The 21,032-nt window shown below is 38.3% G+C and overlaps 1 protein-coding gene across 2 annotated transcripts; it reads right to left on the minus strand.

Annotated features, from left to right (window-relative positions):
* Positions 1-73: 73 nt before the first annotated feature.
* Positions 74-20,867, minus strand: camk4 (calcium/calmodulin-dependent protein kinase IV). Of its 2 annotated transcripts, none has more exons than XM_027025361.2 (12): positions 20,645-20,867; positions 20,328-20,545; positions 14,911-14,989; positions 14,105-14,167; positions 13,330-13,412; positions 12,503-12,575; positions 8,229-8,319; positions 7,928-8,002; positions 7,717-7,792; positions 6,757-6,883; positions 4,194-4,346; positions 74-1,658 (listed from the first exon to the last, which is right to left on the minus strand). In XM_027025361.2, exons 2-12 carry the CDS (start codon positions 20,441-20,443, stop codon positions 1,494-1,496), a joined length of 1,101 nt encoding a protein of 366 aa, XP_026881162.1. In that variant the 5' UTR covers positions 20,444-20,545; positions 20,645-20,867; the 3' UTR covers positions 74-1,493. The 2 variants fall into 2 exon arrangements, with proteins under 2 accessions (XP_026881162.1, XP_026881163.1); XM_027025362.2 differs by having other exon boundaries at positions 20,328-20,496; positions 20,645-20,866.
* Positions 20,868-21,032: the final 165 nt, after the last annotated feature.

Raw genomic sequence — 21,032 nt, forward strand, 5'->3', positions numbered from 1 at the left:
TAAAACACCATAAATAAAGTCTTAATGTGTCACTGGAAATCTGTTCTGCTAAAGCTTCTAAACAATCCATACATTCCAGGGTCTTGGATTAATTTATTTGCATTTCTTTCTGCAGTATACAGTACCATTGTCAAATTGTTTTAAAATTACTCCTTTCACATAGAAACAGGCAGATAAACAAAGTTGACACCTTTGTGTCTTGTACAATGTGGCCCTCAAACAGCTTCTAATATACCATTTAACACAATTCATATAAGTAAAATACAGTGCATTTTAAAAGGACAATTGCAGCAGTTAAGTTAAACATGCAGAGCAATCCTTATGAAGTATATCTGTGTTACATTCCTTGCATGTCTTTGTCAAATAATTCCTAGACAGCATTCCCTGATACTTTACATTAAAGCATGCTATAAATTACATTACATTCAATCAAAACATGTTTACAATTTTTATCTGCACTTACATATCAGGTTTGTGATTAACTTAAATGGGGATTTTGGCCTAATAGCGTTTAATTATGATGGGATAACGTTTACATATGGCAGATAAGGGGCTTATCAGTGTGACAATTTGTTTTTGGCACTAGGAACAGGAGAATGAATGTGCATAAGAACATCCTTGTATTTTCTTATTAACTACACAGTCATATGTTGAACATTAATTTGTGGATTTTCTTATTAACTACACAGTCATATGTTAAACATTAATTTGTGGAGGTATAAAAAAGTAAAAAACAAAACCAACTTGCATCTTATACAAAACCATCTCTGCTTTGTGTCCTGTTGAAACTGACTTAGCATTCAAATTGAAATCTCACAATCTAATCTTATTCCTGAAATATGAAATACTTATATCTAGTAAAGATTAAAAACCTGGTTAATAATAAGGCATTCTTAATTGAAGTTCTGGTAAACATACAGTCCAGTGATCACATGGAAATTGTATTATTTATATCTTAAACAGAGTGTGCTGTTTATTGCATATAAACCTAAACCAATTTAAAAATGTTTCTAACAAAGCAGCTCACTGTAATGTCACACATATTAAGTAATATAATTAGAAGCCATGTTCCTCAAAATAATTCTAACTTAAAAGCAGTCATTTTATGGTTTACTTGACTACAAATGAACCATATGGGAATACTGAACTCAAATGTAACGACCACCTAATATTTGTTCACGGAAAAGCAAATATTTGTTCACCTATCTAGTTGCACTGAGTTCAGCAATGTACACATACATTTTATGATATTATATTTATGATGAGATTGTAGTTTATGATGAGACTGTATTTTAAATGGTGACACATTTTTTTGCAGAGTTCATTTGGGAGTTTTCTCAAACCCGTCACATGCAGGGAGAACCAAGAGCCAAGTGCATTCTTTCAGTCCTTTCATAAGGACCATGTTGCCTTAGTTCTGACCCACTGGGAAAAGCCATATTTTCCTGTTAGTGAAGGAGAACATTTCTGCTCCACTGTGAATTACCAGGAGTCTATGAGTCCTCATTGTGGAATTGAGGCTGCTCTTTCTCAGGCTGCTCCTCTTCCTCCCCCTGCTGGATGGACGAGTCATTGCAGTTTGTCTTGTTCCCATCAGTGTTGCCATGGCTACCAGCGCTGCCCAACCGAGATGAGGCCACCACAGCTTTGACTGCAGCCTGCACAGACCAGAGTATGATTGCAAATCTATAAGCAATTTTCCTTACATCACTTTCCTTAAACTGATTTGTTTTACTGTGTTTTTTTTTAATCAGAATTTTTTTAATCAGAAAAGGATATGCTAAGCTATGGACATCATTTAGAACTGTCAACTATACATATACATATACACATATGGATGTGCATATCAGATGATATGTTTATACTCTGATACCTTAATGAAAGGATAAAGTGGGATAAAAAATATAGGCCAGAGTATTAACTTTATATCAAGTAAATATCAACAACAGATAATTATTCATTAAAGAATTGTAAAAACGGGAAAATACGTTAATGTTTTTTTAAGGAAAAAACTGCAGATAAATTGCAAAGTGAGCGTGGTAAAAATACATTAGTAGATTAAGTGACCACTCTGAGTTAAGCGAGACATAAGACCATTTCCAGAAGAGTATTTCCTGAGAGTATGATCAGTAGAGTAAGGGTGGAGTAGCTCTGCTATGTAGTGAGTGTTACACTATACAGGGCTTCAACTGTTAACAGATAACAGAGTTTCAATTTAAGACACAAAGAGACAACTAGCTGTGGTGACGTGAGAAGATTCATCCCATGGCATCATGGGATTCCTGTGTATGCAGCCCAATCAAAAAGTGTAGAAATCAGAGAGGAACTGCTGGGATGCCCCACCTCCAGTTGGCAGTGGTGTAACACATGTATACATACAGACACAAAGCAGAACCTGCTGCTATAAGGGAACCTGTGAAAACTCCCTGCATAGCTACATGGAGCACAGCACAGCATGAAAAAATCCATGTGCCACTTGTAAAGGTATCACCATCCGAAGCTGCCCGTAGCCTGGGCATAACTTTGGACAACCAGTTGTCGTTCTCAATTCATGTTTCTAATCTAAACCGGTCTTGCAGATTTCTCCTTTGTAACATATGAAGGATTTGGCCCTTTCTTTCACAGGAAGCTACCCAGGTGCTTGTGCAGTCTCTTTTGATCTCAAAGCTAGACTACTGCAACTCGCTACTTGCTGGTCTTCCTCTAAGAGCCATCAAACCTCTACAACTTGTCCAGAATGCAGCAGCACAACTGGTCTTCAATCTTCCCAAAGTTCACACATGTTACTCCACTGCTGCGCTCCCTTCATTGGCTGCATGTAGCTGCACGCATCAGATTTAAAACCTTGATGCTTGCCTGTAAAGCCAAAAATGGACCAGCCCCTTCATACATGAGGTCGAAGGTCAAAGCCTGATCCGTACCTCGAGTACTTCGAACCTCAAGTATGGCTCGGCTTGAAATACCTTGCTTCAGGCCTCATGGACGACAAGCATCGAGACTATTTTCTGTCCTGGCTCCAAGATGGTGGAATGAACTCCCACTTGCTGTCCGGACAGCAGAGTCCCTTGCACTCTTCAAACGCAGATGGAAAACCCATCTATTTGCAAAATATTTAAAGGACAACTGACACTGCTCCCATATTAACTGACTAATTTAGTACTTATTGTAGGGTAAAGTTTATTATGTTTAACAAACTCTAGCACTTGTTTATTGCACTTATCATTGTTTAAGACAGACCTTATGTATTTTGTACTTCTAGGTATCAGCATTGATCCCTATATTCTACAGTATTCTAGTTCATTGGTATGTTGGACTCTACCCTACTGTACTGTACTAGGATATTCTATGAGTAAATTACAAAGCACTTTTGTAAGTCGCCCTGGATAAGAGCATTTGCTAAATGCCATAAATGTAAAGGAGGTGGTAGCTTTAATGTCACTGTTTCCTTGCCGAGTTCTATATGACCCAGTGAGAGCCAGAGAGTTGGTACTGGCAAGAGTTTTATAAGTTTTAATTCTTGAATCTGAATCTTAAATACACCGAAGAGAATATATGATTTTATCAGGACTGCTAATAAGGACAAATACCATAATGAAGATCGTGGGCCAGGGCTCCTGCACCTGCCGTGCTCGGCGTGGGGTAGAGACGGGTATTATAGTGAAAAAGCATTTTTGACACTGAATACACCTAAATTGATTATTATGGGCAGCACTTAAATCAAGAAAAGAAGAATACTCAGAGCAGTCGGGAAGAGTCAGTAGAGTCAGTAGAGCAGAGGAAATTGTGGATGACACATAGAAGGGCTGACCAGTGCTGTGCAGCACACAAGAACACTGGAATGGACAAAACTAATAATATTGAAACCACTTTTGACACCGAGTACACCTAAATCGATTATTACGGGCAGCACTTAAATCAAGAGAAGAAGAACACTCAGAGCAGTAGAGAACAGTCAGTAGTCAGTAGTGTCAGTAAAGAAGAGTCAGTAGGGAAGAGGAAATTGTGGATGACACATAGAAGGGCTGACCAGTACTCTGCAGCATGCAAGAACACTGGAATGGCCAAAAATAATGGTATAGAAAACAAATCACTACTGAATGTATTCCTCTTCCCAGTGAGTCATTAAAGGGGAGTTAGGGGAATGAGGGGAATAAAGGGAGGTTAGGGGAGCCACTAAAAGCATATCTGCCAACCTTGAGCTTTCTTCGGGCATTGAACTCTTGGAGCTTCTTTTGAGCAGTGTCCATGTGGGTGAAGTTTGCGGCCTTCCCAGTCACCCAAGGGTGCTGGAGGGCCTGCAATGTTGTCAGACGCTTCTTTGGATCCTGGACTATCAGCTTCTTCACCTGAAGACAGGAGGCATGGCAGGTTTGTTTAGTACTTTTCATACACATTGGCAATTCAAAGTGCTTCGCATCAGATATAGAAGAATAAAATAGGACCCTAGAATAAAATACATCCCAAGATCTATCACCTTTAGAAGGTCTTTGCCAAAAAAAAATTAAATAAAATGCTACAAATACAATTTATGGAAATAAAGTTAAAATTGACTAAAAATGAAATAAAATAAAATATTTTAGATAAAACATGAATAAAAATAAATATGGTTAATAAAAATGTTAATAATATTATATAGTGCATAAAATCAAACATACAAAGAATAAATTAAGAATAAACTAAGAATTAAGAATTTAAAAAATCTAAAATGCTCTGTTATGCTTAAAAGTTAAAAGATCTGAGAGAACAATGTTTAATCTGAGCCAAAAGCCTGGTTAAATCTATTTAAAAGCATCTAGTGTCTGGGCTCTTATAATATCCTCTGACAACTGGTCCCATTTAAAAACAGCATACAACTAAACGCTGCCTCTCCAGGCTTAGTTTTTACCTTAGGCAGAACTGATTAGTTCCTAATGATCTGAGAGTTCTGCACGGCTCATAACTCTGTAGCATATCAGATAGATACACTGGTCCTGCAGCATTAGGTGGTTTATAGACCTGCAATAATACCTTAAAGACATCTCTTTAGTATTCTGGTAACCAGTGTAAGGACTTAAGAATGGGGGTGATGTATTCTCTTCTTTTGCTCTGAGTGAGAACTCTAGGAGCTGCATTTTTAATCAACTAAAGCTGTTTGAGTGTCTTTTTACAGTAATTAACGCTGCTCGAGATAAAAGCATGGAATAGTTTCTCTAGGTCTGATTTTGTCAGGAAATGTCTGATCTTGTTGACATTCTTAGATAATTAAATGTAGATTTATTAACTGATTTGATGTGACTGCTAAAACTCAGATCAGGTTCTAGTAGTACGCCAAGGTTACGAGCTAACTCTTTAGATTTTAGCGTTTCAAGTTCAAGAAGGCAGCTCTCTCGTTGCCCTTGCCAAATATAATAATCTCTCTTTTATATTTATTCAGCTCTAGAAAGTTTTGACCCATCCCGTTAGTGATGCGCTCAAGGCACTTACAAAGAAAGTCAAGGGGATCGTAGTTGTCTGGGGAGAGGACAAAGTAAATCTGAGTGTCATCTGTGTAGCTCTTGTATGATTTGGCCAAGAGGAAGCATGTATAAGTTAAATAAGAGCAGCCCGTAAATTGAACCCGGGGAGTGGGCGGTGGGGACACAAGTCACTGGTTCATATAGGAAACATTATTTTCTATATGAACTGAACCATTTTAGGATTTCCTTAGAGTCCAACCCAGTTCTCAAGTCTGTCTATAAAAATGTTATGGTCTATGGATATCAAAAGCTGCACTAAGATCAAGCAGCAGTAAAATTGATACCTGCTGTATTTCAAAGAATGTAAATAACTACCTTAGAGTAGTCTCAGTACTATGCATAGGCTGAAATCCTGACTGACATTTGTCTAGATAGCTATTTGAAGATAAAAACAAGTAAGTTACTTGAAAACAATTTTCTCAATGATTTTCTCAATGATAGCCAGATTTGAAATGGGTCTGTAATTACTTAACACAGTTGCTTCTAGATTTAAAGGCTTCACCACTGTAGTTTTTAGTGAGTGAGGAAAAATACCTGATCAGAGTGAGTTGTTTACTATCTGTATGTATGTCGGCTGCTGGTGTGTGAAACACATTCTTTAAAAAGCTAGTCAGTAAGGCAATGATCAAGGATGCAATGATCTAATTCAATGTATCAATTAAAATGTAATAGTTTTTATAGCAGTAAACTGGGAAATGTACATGATAACTTTACAGGGTGATGGAGAGGTCGCAGGCTCAAAGACATACTAATGGCTTGTCTGATTTTAGTGCTAAAAATGTAAGTCATTACATTGTTCTGTGTATATTATTAAATGATATTAATATTAATAAGGGGCCATTTTTGTTCAGAAATTTGTTAATTTGTCAAACATTGTGAAGAGTATTTTGCTATTGTTAATGTTGATGATAATGCTGTCTTGCTTTGCATATTATTGTATTGTAATCTTGCATCTTTGTGAATCAGAAGCAGAAGGAGCAATCAGGAGGCAAGTCACCATGATCTTACCAAATCTCTGAAGAGTTTTATGAATATGAGTAAATTTCACTAAATGGGATATCATTCCTGACAATATAGAAATATTTAATTTTTTCTGAGTTAGAATATTATCATGCCTCCAAGTATCAAAATGACAAAATAGCAGGGAGTAACCTCATTTTAAATTCATTTTAAATTCCTTCTACTCTGCCTGATCTGAAAAGCATATGAAACAAAGCATTTTTACAAAGTCCCAGGTTTCTGTAAAGAGACATTCACTCACCAGGTCCTTGGCATTGAGAGACACATTATCCCACCAGGGGGAGACAAATTCATATTCACAGTTCAGGATGCGCTTGAACATATACTGATCACCTCTGTCGTCAAAGAAGGGCTCAAAGCCACACAGTCTCCGAAAAGAGAAAAAAAAACAAACCCTTTGTAATAACTACACAATATACAATATACATGCATTCATAATCCAGGAGATATTGGGCATAATTGAAGCAAGTAAGTGATATGTGATAATATAGTGTAATGATATATTTGTGGTGAACAAACACCAGTTAGGAAGTAAAATTTTATTATAATTCATGTATACTAGTATTACATGTATTCACACTGCAACCTATGTTTGTTTGCAGTGTAAGTACTTCATGAGAACATGCATGCCTGCTAGACATATTAACTAAGAGCAGTAATTAACATTATTTATAATAATAATAACATTAATTACAGAATGATCAATTAAATAACTGTGCTAAAATATTCTATACTTACAGGTAACAAATACAAATTGTTTGATTTTAAGAAGAAATTTTGCACGTATTTATGAATTACTAGTGTTTCACAAAGGCTTAAAGGAATAATGTCTCATTTGTTCTATTTTTGTACATATAAACCAACCTCTATTCAGGTGAGCATCAACTGTGACTCATCCATACTAATATACACATGAACAGATAATAATTAATGAATACGTTTCTCACAAAATCGGTGATCTATCCATAGTAAATACAGCTGATAACATTTCTGTTCTGATTTTGTTGTTGCACACTTTATCTCGTCACCTCTGCATCTTCTCAAAGCTATAATAACTGGAATTTGTAGAATATTCTTTCAGACACGTGAACCTACAATGGCTGCCGGGAGGCGCAAGAAGGCACTTAGCGATGGAGAGTGCCGTGATTAAGCACGTCACTTATGGAACAATAACTTAAGAAAGGGAAGTTATGTCACTTACAGGATGTACGTGATAACACCCACGGACCACATGTCAACTTCAGGCCCATACGCACACCCGCGGAGGATCTCTGGAGCTGGACGAGAATGACAGAACCAGAGGGGAGGCAGAAGGAAATCAAAGCAGTTATCCATATTGCTTTCTTCTCTTAGTGGTGTGTGGAAACAATTGAAAGGTAAGATAAATAGAGATGTCACATTAACAAGCTCACCGCAATATCCAGGCGTTCCACATATCGTCTTCATTGTGACCTGATCATCCACAATTTTTGACAGGCCAAAGTCAGCTGTAAATATCAGCAGACCCAAACCAGAAATATTTCAGATGAATTTCATCAAGAAGATGAATGCCCTCACCACAAACAACATAACTATCCTTCAATCAGTCAGTGTAGTTCTGCAAATAAGAATTGTGTAGACAAGACTGTTGCCTACACCCAGGCTAATGCACTAATGAGGATTACCCCACCCATGTGTAGCACCTAGGTGGGAGATGGAGAGACATGCCCATACCTATTTTGAGTGGAGCATCTGGTGCTGAGGTGGCATACAAGAGATTCTCAGGTTTCAGGTCCCGGTGCACAACACCATTTTCGTGCAGGTACTGAAAACAGAGACAAAGAGCCAGGTGGATGGCCAGCTGTTAATATCCAGAGCCTCGCACTGTTCTTCCATTCCCATTCCATGTGACTTCCAACAACAAGGACTTGCTCATTTACAAGAGCTAATGTCTTCATTAACCTGAAAGAGCAATTAAAATGCATGAGGAGAATGTATTGTCAGTGTCTGTAATGAATAGATTTTTGAAAGCTGAGACAGTGATACTGAATTCATGTACAGTGAAGAGTAAGTTGTCTGCCTTTAAGTGCAAGTTGATACTGAATGACATGTTGTAAAGAGTTTGATTTATAAAATATTTGTCAGATCTTTGTCCTTCCTGTCCACGCGACGGCTTCACTTCAATGTTCAAGGCTTCACTTCAAAATGAAACAATGACCATGTTTACAATATAGTTATTTTTACAGAGCAACCCAAAATGTTTTAATTCTATACAGGTCTAATTTATTAAAAGATAATGACATTTGCATTTATTATGCAGACGAAGGGTCAGTTGGCCCCATGACCACCCCCTGATGGTGTCCATAAAAAGAAGGAGGCAGCTATCTTCTGACGGGCTCAGGTCAAACACATTTTATTCACAATTATATATAATACACTGCCTGGCCAAAAAAAAAGGTCACCACCTGGATTTAACTAAGCAAATAGGTAAGCTCCTCCCATTGGATAATTACTGCATGGGTGATTGTTTCCGCTGGCAACAAGTTATTTAACCCTAACTGATGCAGTGAGTAGCTTCTCATTTGTTAAACAACCATGTCGAAAGACACATCCTGTGGTCATGGAAAAGATGTTAACCTGTTTCAGAAGGGTTCAATTATTGGCATGCCTCAAGCAGAGAAACCATCTAGGGAGATTGCTGAAACTACTAAAATCGAGTTAAGAACTGTCCAACGCATTATTAAAAAGTGAAAGGACAGTGGGGAAACATCATCTTTGAGGAAGCAATGTGCTCGGAAAAAAATCTTGAATGATCATGATCGGCGATCACTTAAACGTTTGGTGAAATCAAATCGTAGAAAAACAACAGTAGAACTTAGGGATATGTTTAATAGTGAAAGTAAGAGCATTTTCACATGCACATTGCAAAGGGAACTCAAGGGATTGGGACTAAACAGCTGTGTAGCCTTAAGAAAACCACTTGTCAGTGAGGCTAACCGGCAAAAACAATTTGCTAGGGAGTATAAAGATTGGACTCTGGAGCAATGAAAGAAGGTCATGTGGTCTGATGAATCCAGATTTACCCTGTTCCAGAGCAATTGGTGCATCAGGGTAAGAAGAGAGGCCGCTGAAGTGATGCACCCATCATGCCTAGTGCCTACCATACAAACCTGTAGGGGCAGTTTTGGAGCAGAGCTCCGATTAGCATTCAGACCATTCAGACAGTTGCCACCATAACCTTTTCACAGCTCCATTTCCAGCTTCCCCTGTAACAAATACACCACCATCTCTGCCACCCTCTCAGGCCTACCACCCAGGGAAAGGGCTACATTATGCCACCGAATGATGTAATAGGCTGTTTTAATTCATAATAAGAAATTTTTGGACTGATCAGAATTTTATCCACCGGAACCCTTTTTGGAAGATCACTGAGCTGTAACAAGCCAATCCCATTGGAGAACATATGACATTATCAGTTGCATTTATATAGTGCCTTTCTCAAACTCAAGGACACTTTACAGATATCACTTTTTACTTTTTACACACACATACCTGATGACAGCTAAGTAAGACATATAATCTCCAACTCCTTGAACAATGAAAATATGTTTGCTTTAACATGCTACTTCTGTAACATAAGAAGTGTGCACACAGAAAACAATGACTAGGTGGATTTCCACTGTGTTAACAGTAAAGGAGTAAAGAACAGAAGCTTTATATAGGGAAGGCAGAGCACTTGCCAGTGCCTCAGGTAAGAGTGTTACCACGGAAACTCATTAAACAAAGCAGCATGGACTGGCAGAAGTCAGCCTGATTACAGTATAACTGCATGTGTCTACCTCCATACACAGGCTAGCTTAGAGCTAGAGACTGGGGCAGAAACAGCAAACTTGCTTTTCAGCATGAAACATATGCTACATAATGGAAATGCTATAGGCTAATTTACTGTGTTTATTTATGAGCCTTTTACTGGACCAGTCCTTCAGCCATGGGCTTTCAGGGTTGGGTTTTTGTTTGTTTGTTGCTGAAACTCTGTGATTGCCAACAAAATAATCAGGAGCACAAAACATACACCTTGTGGCCTACAAGCTAGGACTGGAAATCAGGGAAGAAGCAGTGTAGTGTGACTTACTCTCCACACCAATTATTCTGACTTGCGGGAGTGTTACCTTTTTGTGCTTTCCAGGGGGAATTCTTTCCTGGGAGAAAATTCAGTAGAGATGACACACATAAGGTATCACACATCTACTCTCTCTCTCATTCTTCTTACCTCCTCAGACTGAAGGACTGTAGCACTAGAGCAGATCTGTACCTTTCCATTGCTCTTCATGACATAAAGTCTATTTTGGCAAATAGGCCAGTGCAGTTCACCATAACAACAGAGTCTGCATATGAAGCCATATAAATGTATACAGTCAGAACACAGGCTTGTATTCTTACCAGACTGCAACACTTCTTGTCATCTTCAAAAGAGTGTGCTGGTTTAAAGAATTCATAGCTCACCAGTGTAGGGACTTAAGGAAATTAAAGGAATTTATTTAGTACAATAATTCCAAATAAATTGTTAACAATAATTTGGAAGTAATTTTGTATTATGATCATTCATTTTTATAATATCTGTGTACCTTGATATGATGAGGTGTTTCATCAGCTACCAGTTGGGAAAGAGAAGAGACTTTTCATACAGGAACTGTCTCAGCACTAGCAATAACAAGCGCAGCATGAAGCCCAAGCTTCTGACTTCCAACAGTAACTACAAAGAAACCTCCATCCCAAGACATCATAAGTACCCAAGCCAATCAAGTGGACAGAACTGTATAAAGCAAGAATTCACTGGGATGCCCCACTTCCAGATGGCTGTAGTGTAACACATGTACACACACACACACACACACACACACACACACACACACACACACACACACACACACACACACACACACACACACAAACAAACAAACAAACAAACATACATACAAAGCAGAGCCCATTTCTATAAGGGAACCTTTGAAAACTCCCTGCATCACTACATGGAGCACAGCACAGTATGGGAAAAAAAAAAAAACATGTGCCAGTTCTAAAGGGGGTAGCAGCTTTAATGTCACTGTTTCCCTGCCTAGTTCTGTATGACCCAGTGAGAGCCAGAGAGTCGGCGTTTACTTATTGCAGGCTGCCAACTCTCTGAGCTGAAAAGCCATGCATGAGAAATGTGCCCACTGTCTTACTATCTCATCTCCTTGGCAACAGTGATCCTCAGCGAAATGAAGGCCATCATGCAAACGCCCGCTGAAAAAGGTAATGTTGGAAACTGCGTCAGCTACTGTACACACAGCAAACACCAATTGTTTTTGTAATGCAACATCTGTATGAATATTTCATATAGTTGTGAACTGGAACAGAGGATGTTGCAGAATGGAGTTCTGGGAGATGGTGAGTTCTGGCTGACTTGGACAAGCCTTCATTAAAGCTCTGCTAGCAAAATAAACAGAGAGGAGAAAGAAAAGCAGAAAGACAGAGTCAGTCAGATGTAGACAGACAGAGAGAAGAGACCAGAGTGTAGGAGAGAAGTGTAGGAGAGGAGTAGAGAGAGAATAGCCATCTGTGACCTCTCAATGGAGTCTGCATCCTCCTACTGATTATAACACTGAAACAGCCTCCCACCAACAGTGGCACCAGGGCTGAATTCATTCTTCTTTAGAGCTTCTGTGGTGCACTTCTATAGCACTCAAATGTACATTCTACGAGTTAGAGCATACACTATGAGAATATAGTAAACTCAGATTTTACTCCTGCATAAACACATCTATAGGCAAAAAACCAACATTATTGTTCATGTAAAAAATAAAATTCACTAGAGTGCATACATTATTGTCTTATATGAATACATCCATCAGAAATTATGGAGGATGCATGTAACTCCAGCTCCTTTCTATCCTCAGGTATGGATGTGTCAGAGAGCTCAATCAACACTCAGGAACAGCTAGTAGAGGAAACACCACAGGACTCACCGCCACAGCCTCCAGCACTTGCTTAATAGCATCAGCTGCATCTCGCTCGCTGTAGTAGCCTTTCTCCACCACTCTGGAACAAGAAGGAACACTTCAGTATTGGTCTAAACATGACTACATATTGAGTTGGGGAGGTGTAGGGCTGAGGTGGGGCAGCAAAGCAATTCTTCCCATTTTTTATTTAGCAATCTTCCATCCTCACTGTCAGCTGGTGAGGCAACCATACCTTAGCAAACAGTGAGAGACAAATGGAGACATTACTATCAATTGTTCACATGAGAAGGTCTTTTGGAAAATGACTCATGGTGACAGATATTCTTTAGCTGTGGTTTACTCAGAATACTGAGTAAACTTGGTTTGTGTGGAGTAATGCTTTGCAGGTTTCTGTAGTCCTGAAATATATGTGTAAGGCTTTTGTAATATGGAGTGAGAGTAGGCTAAAGTATTGCTCTGTGACTGTTCATGACATGTAGATAAGTATTTTCAGATAGATATGGGTGAATTAAGGCTGTCTCAAAATCAGTGTTAGTGTTAAGTAAATCAGCATATAACAATTGTGGTATCTGATATGTTGAATAATATTTTGTATTAGATGTGTAAGGTATGTTTTTGAAAGAAAGGAAAATACATGATAAAATGTTTGTCCTATTCAAACTAAATGACACTGGATGAGGACAATAAATTTAGTCAAGGTCTAGGCTTAATCTATATCAGGGGGAAAAAAATTAATAATCATTGTAAAAGATATAAACACAGGCATCTACTTAACTCTAACAAATGATGGTTCCGAGATAAATATCCCCCCGCCCCGCCCCAAGAGAACTGACCTGTCAAATAGCTCTCCTCCGGTGACAAGTTCTAGCACAAGACTGATGTCTGTAGGTGTCTCAAAGATCTCCTCCAGCTTGATCTGATATAAAATAAAAGATACAGTGTGTGTGTGTGTGTGTGTGTGTGTGTGTGTGTGTGTGTGTGTGTGTGTGTGTGTGTGTGTGTGTGTGTGTGTGTGTGTTTGTGTGTGTGTAGGAGAGAAAAAAGAGAGAGAAAGAGAACAAGAGGAAAAAGCATGAAAAATCTCTAGGTCGAGTATTTCCTTCTTATCTTCTTGTGATAAAAAGCCCTCCATACATATGTTTCCCAACCCAGTACCCAGTTCTTATGACCCCAGACAAGAGACATATTTCTGCTCTGATCCAGCTCCCAAAACACTTTACCAAAGTGGTCAAGAGAACAGAAAACCTTGTCTAGGAGGGCTGGGAGCTGGTGTTTAGAGAACAGAGCAGAAAGGTGAACTGTCTGGGGATTCAAGCAGACTTGGTTGGGAAATACTGCTTTACACTGTAATACCAAGTACAATACTACAAAGAAACACTGCAGACTAGTTTAACCCTGTATGTTAAATTAATACAAGTGACTCAGCCCTATAATAACCCTCAGGGCCCTGACATTTAATATTTTTTTAATGTAGGACATAAAGGGATTTGAAGCAGAGACTTTTATAGCTTCTATAATTCAAAATGTTATTACTGTGGATATGCCATTTCTCAAACAGAAAAGGACCCCAGAAAGTCATGCTAAAAGGCATTTTACACCTCAACTTACTATATTTGGATGAGAAAGACGCAACAAGACTCCAATTTCTGTCCGTACAATTTTCTTGTCAACCTGTGAGGAGAGCAAGAGCTATCAGTTCAGCAAATGGTTAGTGAAGACCCGAATTATTGTATGGTTTACCTAAGAATGGTAAGTGGACAAGCTGGACAACCTATTGACTGGCTATAACTATAAAGAACAACTGAAAATACTTTTAATAAAAACTCTCTTACTAAGAGTTTGACAATGAGTATGAAATATGAATATATGATATACCATACCGATAATGAACTTAATTCCGATATGATTAGATTACTACCTATGACTACTTGAGTAAAATAGATGGAGCAAAAGTTTTGTCATTTGGTATACAGGTTAAACAACATGAATACAATCTCATTCCAAACTATTAAAAAAAAAGTGTTTACACTGTTCTGTTAAACTAACTACTCAGGAACCACTGAATACGGACTTCAATGAAAATAAAATTTTGTGTATTTTGTACCCCCCTTAAAGTTAGTTGCTTCACAGTTCTATATATAATGGTCATGGACCTGCTTGTTTAACTGTCAAGGGAGGGAGAACGTCTGGAAAACAAATATAAGGATTTGGCAAAAGCATTTTCTTGTGTACTTAACAGTTTAAGGACAAACTGTATATTCAAAGTGAACACATATGCAGACACCTGTTACTTCATCACTAATGACTGACAGTATTTACTACCAGCCATTATGTGGAAGGTAAAAAAGCAGGGAGGTTCTTTAATTTCTTCTTCTTTGTGTATGTCACATAGCACAGTCTGTTGTCAAACTCACGGTTTTCTTCAGCATTTTCACAGCGTATGCTTGCTGGGTGCCTTTCTGCCTGCATCGGAACACTACAGATGTGGCTCCCCTGGAGGTGGAAGAGCACCGGCATCAGCACCCGCCAAAGCAGTCACAGCTTTAGAATCATCAAGCAAAATATCTTACTTGAAAGCAATAGTTTTATTTACAAGAAAATGGCACTGCCAATACTATACTGATTTTCTGTTTGATTAAAACTAAATTATATATCCACTGTTACAGTATAACTATACCATTAATTACAGTATAATAAACACAAACTGAACTTACTCTCTATGTTTTGATGACTTACACTTCAGTTCAAGAGATCTACAAGTCATATGTAATTAGGAGACATATAAGCCTAATAATTGTTACAGAAGCTTGTGAACAACAAGACTCCAAATTGTGGCCTCCAAATTGTCTTACATTTAGTTATCTTTAGCAACAGCAGGGCTAATCTAGATCTAGGTCATCCAAGACCCTCTCATTCCTGTACAAAAGAGTATGGTGTTTATTAAAATTAGGCTATTGGACCTCATTATTTACTGTTTTTCTTTTAATTACTGATCAGATGCTATAAATAAAGTACAAGACAGCTGGCCCACATTCTAATTTACATGAGCATTTTTCAGTGATGTAATTATTCATAAGTATATACAACAACAAGAGTAGGGATCTATAAGTAATCTATAAGTCACTGCTATGTTGTTTTAAGTGGTCAAACTGACATGTAGGCATTGTAATAGCTCTGTTTATTTTCAGCTCATAAGCATCTGATGTGGGATCAGCATGGTTGACCACATGTCCACCTTTAATCAGCTTAGATCTGCAATCAAAACTGACCCCCAGCCAACATGATATGCTTTAACATAGGAGATTCAACATAGATGCCACAGGCAGTTACAAGCAAGCAACTCAGCTAGAGAGTGTCCAGTGTGCAAATAAATGAAATTTGGGTAGACAGCTTGGCTAATGCAGTTAAGGAAAAGAGGCCACCCTGAATAATAGAACTAACATCTGGATGCTCATTAGGAGTTCAAGAACAGATCCAAAAAAATAGAAACACGCGTTTTCTGGCCACAATACACACACACACAGAGTTAGTTTGAAGACAAGTGAGTAAACATCATTTAGACCCCTTATGTCATCATCTCCCAAAAAATCAACCACTCCCCCCAAAAAGAGCAAAGCGTGGCAGAATAGTGTTGAGTAAGCCCAACACAGAAAATATACAAAGAGCACTCAAATGGACCTTGGTTCTGCTACTTGGTCTCTCTGCCCTTGTAATTGTAAGGAAGTATGACTCATTTCATTAGATCAGTAAAAGTTTCTAAAAGGATGGAGCAGAAGGATCATACAAATGAGGAGGCCTCTGATGAATGAGAGGAAACAGGAAGATCACCTTCCCTTTGGGTCCGCTGAGGTTCAATCTGTGAGTGCATGCACGCACGCACACGCACACACACACACACACACACAAACTATGCATGAGGAAAGAATTTCACATGCATACTAATGTTCTATGCTAATGTTTCTGCACAGTATGCAAATCCTCAACAGTAACAAGCCTTTATCCTCTGTTCACCACTGTTCCATCTTTTCGCCATTTATGGATAATGGCTCTCACTATGGTTCGCTGGAGTCACAAAGCTTTAGAAATGGCTTTATAACCTTTTCCTGACTGATAGAGCTCAATTACTTTGTATCTCATTTGTTCCTGAATTTCTTTGGATCGCAGCCTGCTGTTTAACTTTTGAGGATCTTTTGGTCTACTTCACTTTGTCAGGCAAGTCTTATTTAAGTGATATCTTGATTGAGAACAAGTGTGGCAGTAATCAGGCCTGGGTATGGCTAGAGAAATTGAACCCATCTTTCCAAAGATGTGATAAACCACAATTAATTTATGTTTTAAGCTTTTTCACACAGGGCCATGTAGATTTGGATTTTTGTTCCCTTAATAATAAAAACCTTAATTTAAAAACTGCATTTTGTGTTTACTTGTGTTATCTTTGTCTAATATTTAAGTTTGTTTGATGATCTGAGACATTTAAGTGTGACAAACGTGCAAAAAAAAATAAGATATTAGGAAGGGGGCAAACACTTTTTCACACGTTTTACAGGGCTCTTTGGGTGGCAGTTGGAGATCTTTCCTCTAATTCTTTGTAACTCTCAGAAAAAAAAACCATTTAGAGTCACTGACCTGTTGACCTCTATAGTACAAACGTCCACTTTGTACACCTTTAAATAATACTGAAGTGGTATTATAAGAAAGGAACATGACTATAAGGAAGGAAAAATATGTCTAGTTTTGTGGTGAGATAGAAGGGAAACAGATGGGTGCATCATCAAAGCCAGACCATAAGACCTTACTCATCATAGCCCTCTTCACCAGTAATGACCCAAATCCAATCAATATTCATCACTCTAATAATATTACATTCTAGAGAAAGAGTCATAAATGCTCATGCACATACCCCAAATAGCTCAAGTCCTACAAAGGCAGATCAGAAAACATGCACGCACGCGCACGCACGCACGCGCACACACACACACCACACACACACACACACACACACACACACACACACACACACAGAGACAATAATGTTCTCTAATGGCACTTAGGAGGCTCCATTAGTAGAATTAGACAAAGTCTACCATGTTGGTCTGACCACTAAAATGACCAAGGTGACTAAGAGTTTTGCAAAGATAAGACGATTTAGTCTCCCCACAAATGTTTTCTTGTATTCTCTTATCAGACCAATGTGCACAAGCAAAATTAAAGCACCCTGTAACAAACAATCAAACCTCATTTAGGCAGAAATTCATTTGCATGGTAACGGTGACTTGCAATACCAAAACTTGATAATAGACAGTGGTGAGATTTGTAACTAGTGAAAATGGTCTGTGATTTGGGAAAGTTATCAATTAGCCAGACTCAGTAAGGCAAACAGCATAAACTCATTTATATGATCATCTATGAGGTTAAGATAACGATAAAATTATGATAAGATATTATGATGGGAAGCAGCTGCTATTAATTTAAAATGCTAGCATCTGTACACAGGGACAGTGGACTAGTCAAATGATGACTTGTGGCTATTTCTGTGTCTTTGCATTTTAAAGGCATTTGAATTAATGTATGGGGAGTATTAAATAAGTAGACAGCTTCAGGTGAAATGGTCTGAGATAAAGATTTCACTCTTACTTTGTGGTTATCTAAGGGTTCAATACATTTTGTACTTACTGGTTTAATGTCACAGTGCATAGACAGTAGTAAGTAATGTATTACTAAATCCAGAAAAAAAATCATTACCAGTTATGGGAGATGATATGTAAAATTAACAATTAAATGTTCATCTCAAAACCATTCACTTTGTTTTGCACTAAATTCCCACAAAATTAAGGTAACCTAATTGTTTAGCTTTGTTAGGATCCTAAAAAGAATGACACACCCTCTCATTTGTATATTCCGAGTCCTCATCACAGGAAACCAGGATAAAGGACTTTTCCTTCATTTACACGTAATGCATTTGTCATTTTCTCATTTAGCCTCCTATCATATATTGAGGCATTTTAGAGACATAAACCATCAAATTATCTCCACAGTGGTCAAAAGACATAAACCTCTGCCATTATAACTGTAAAAGGTAAATCTCTCTCCCCAACCAAATAACCCAATTATTGATAATTACACTACATTCACAGCAGCTTAGCACAGTAGGTAACTGATTAAAACACGGTGACAGTAACCAGATTGTGATAATGAATTTCCCAGTTTCAGCACTTCTGTGCACTCAATGCATCTCTGACAGAGGAAGTCTGCAAGAGAGTATGTTACACAAGCTGCTCCTGTTTCTGCTTTCTACTTGCCCAGCATTATATAATCACAGAAAAAGAGTGAAATAGGGGGAGAGAGGGATGAGGGCAGCTCTCTGAGGAGTAAGAAAAGTTTCAGTAGAGATTCAACTCGCTTTGCCATCTTCAGGACCAGAGTGCTTTACATTTGGCAACACTGGAGAGATCTCAGTGTTCCCTCCCAGACCTCCCAAGTAATTCCTCAGCAACTGATATATGAAATTATCACATTTGAGACAAAATCTAGAACATGGGATCAGAAAACCATTCACATTGTGGCAAGTTACTAACCAGTAAACTAATATCAGCAGATATTGTATATCAGGGCAGAAAAATGAACTCCATTTTTGTTAGAGGTGAATACCATGGATTAACTGAAGTTAGGGATATAAATCACCATGCTGCCTCATTTTGCCTAATTTCTGCAGATTTCTGCTGTGTGTGCTGGCTCCATATGGGAGGGTTTTGCTCCAATTTCTAATGATTCTGCACACTGTTTCCTCTCTCAAATGAGACATCTAGGCTAATTGTAATCCAATCTGACATCAGACCTCCTAAAACCTTTTCAGTTCAGTACAAAGCTTCAACATCATCTCGATGGGATCAAAACAGTTTTCAGCTTTCCATAAAAGAAATGAATTCGTTCAGTTTACACTTGTCATAATCATCCAGTGTTTTTGAGGGAAGGATTCAAACCATTTGTAACCTTACAGTAACAGTTCATAGCCTCTGATCAATAGCTTCTCAGCCTGAAACATGTAATGCCCAGACCAGCCATTGTGAAGCTCTGCTTGCATTTCTCATTATCCATAAGACATTTTAAAGGACATCATACACAAACACTAAATGATGTAACATGTGTTGCCTTAATATTTACTAAGAAAAAGTGAGGAACAATTCAACATCATTCATTGCCTTCCTCAAATATAAAGAAAACATACTGATGCCTTTAAGTTAGTGCTAGTGTTATTAAAAGTTAGTGCTGCAATTTTCAAACTTTGCAGTGTCCCAAAGAAAGCTTCTAAAGAGTTAACCTATGGTTATAACGCTGGAGACAGATTGATAGGTGCCAACACAAACAGGGCCTTTATTTATCACACTGAATCACTGGTGTCTGGGAGTCCCTGTCAAACATAGCAATAAGCTCAGCCAAAAATGATCTGACAGAGAGGGAGCCATGCCGGGGCTACGTTTAAAAATACAAATATAAATGACAGAGAACAGAGGAGAAAAGACTGGCTTGGGGGGGGGGGGGGGGGGTTTAATCAAGTCAGTTTTCATTCTGATTTTCAGTAGGCTATATAAAATAAATAAAAACGAAATACACAAACCTATATATTATTTATTCTTAGTCATACTATAAGAAGGTTTTAAACACGTCCATTACTCAGTCCAAAATATAGGCTATTATTCATTTGTTAAATAACAAATTTTAGCACGTTGAGAATTTTTATTGTCATGCCACGTGAGCTGTAATTTGGAACGCGATACACTAAAGCTGCTTGGATGATTGATACACAACAAAACACAATATCACCAAGACTCACCGTCCCAATTCGGACTCGAGCTCATAGAAGTCTGCGAGCGTCTCTTTATTTGAGCCATCAATCCAATATTCTGGAGCTGTCCCTGGTCTTGATGTGATCATAGTGACTTTGAGCATCTCAAGCGCCTCTGCTCAATTGGGATATTTTGCGAGCCGTCTTCCCAGCAGTCCTGCACGATTTAAATTCCGTTTCAAAATGTAGAACACCGAGTTGCCTACCTAAAGGTGGGGTACGGAAAACACACTAGCTAGAAATGCCCCCATAGTACCGAAATAGAAGCATTGCAGCATGGATTTTGCGTGAAGGCAAACACATACCTGTGAACGTGTCCCTGAGGTGAGCTACGTGGCTACAGACCTAACTAGACATTCATGACAGCCGTCAGCTCATCACCGTTACCATCTCTCTCGCTAAGAAAGCGAATGTGCGGGGACAGGACAGCTTGGTCTCGTTGGTAGACTGGCTTCCACTGGGTCTTACTGTCACCAATGTAACGTGTATTCAAGAAACGTCACCATACCATAATTACATAACACTCGTACTTCGTTACATTATCAATATTCACTGCATAAGCACCGGAAAGTCCAACCTAACTGTGCATGACATTTTCAGTCTTTCAGTTTCTCCCAGAAACCCAAGCGTTGCGACGTTACTTTAATAAAGATATTTTTAGTAGTAAAAGTTGCATTTTTAACCAGTTTCTAA

Source organism: Electrophorus electricus, chromosome 6 (genome assembly GCF_013358815.1).
Source record: "Electrophorus electricus isolate fEleEle1 chromosome 6, fEleEle1.pri, whole genome shotgun sequence".
NCBI lineage: Eukaryota > Metazoa > Chordata > Actinopteri > Gymnotiformes > Gymnotidae > Electrophorus > Electrophorus electricus.

Coding starts and splice junctions, on each gene's coding strand:
- camk4 (XM_027025361.2), bottom strand. CDS start 20,443: ATGCTCAAAGTCACTATGATCACATCAAGACCAGGGACAGCTCCAGAA. Junction 13,413..14,104: donor GTCTTTCTCATCCAAATATA/GTAAGTTGAGGT, acceptor ATTTTATATCAG/ATCAAGCTGGAGGAGATCTT. Junction 8,003..8,228: donor AGATGCTCCACTCAAAATAG/GTATGGGCATGT, acceptor TGATATTTACAG/CTGACTTTGGCCTGTCAAAA.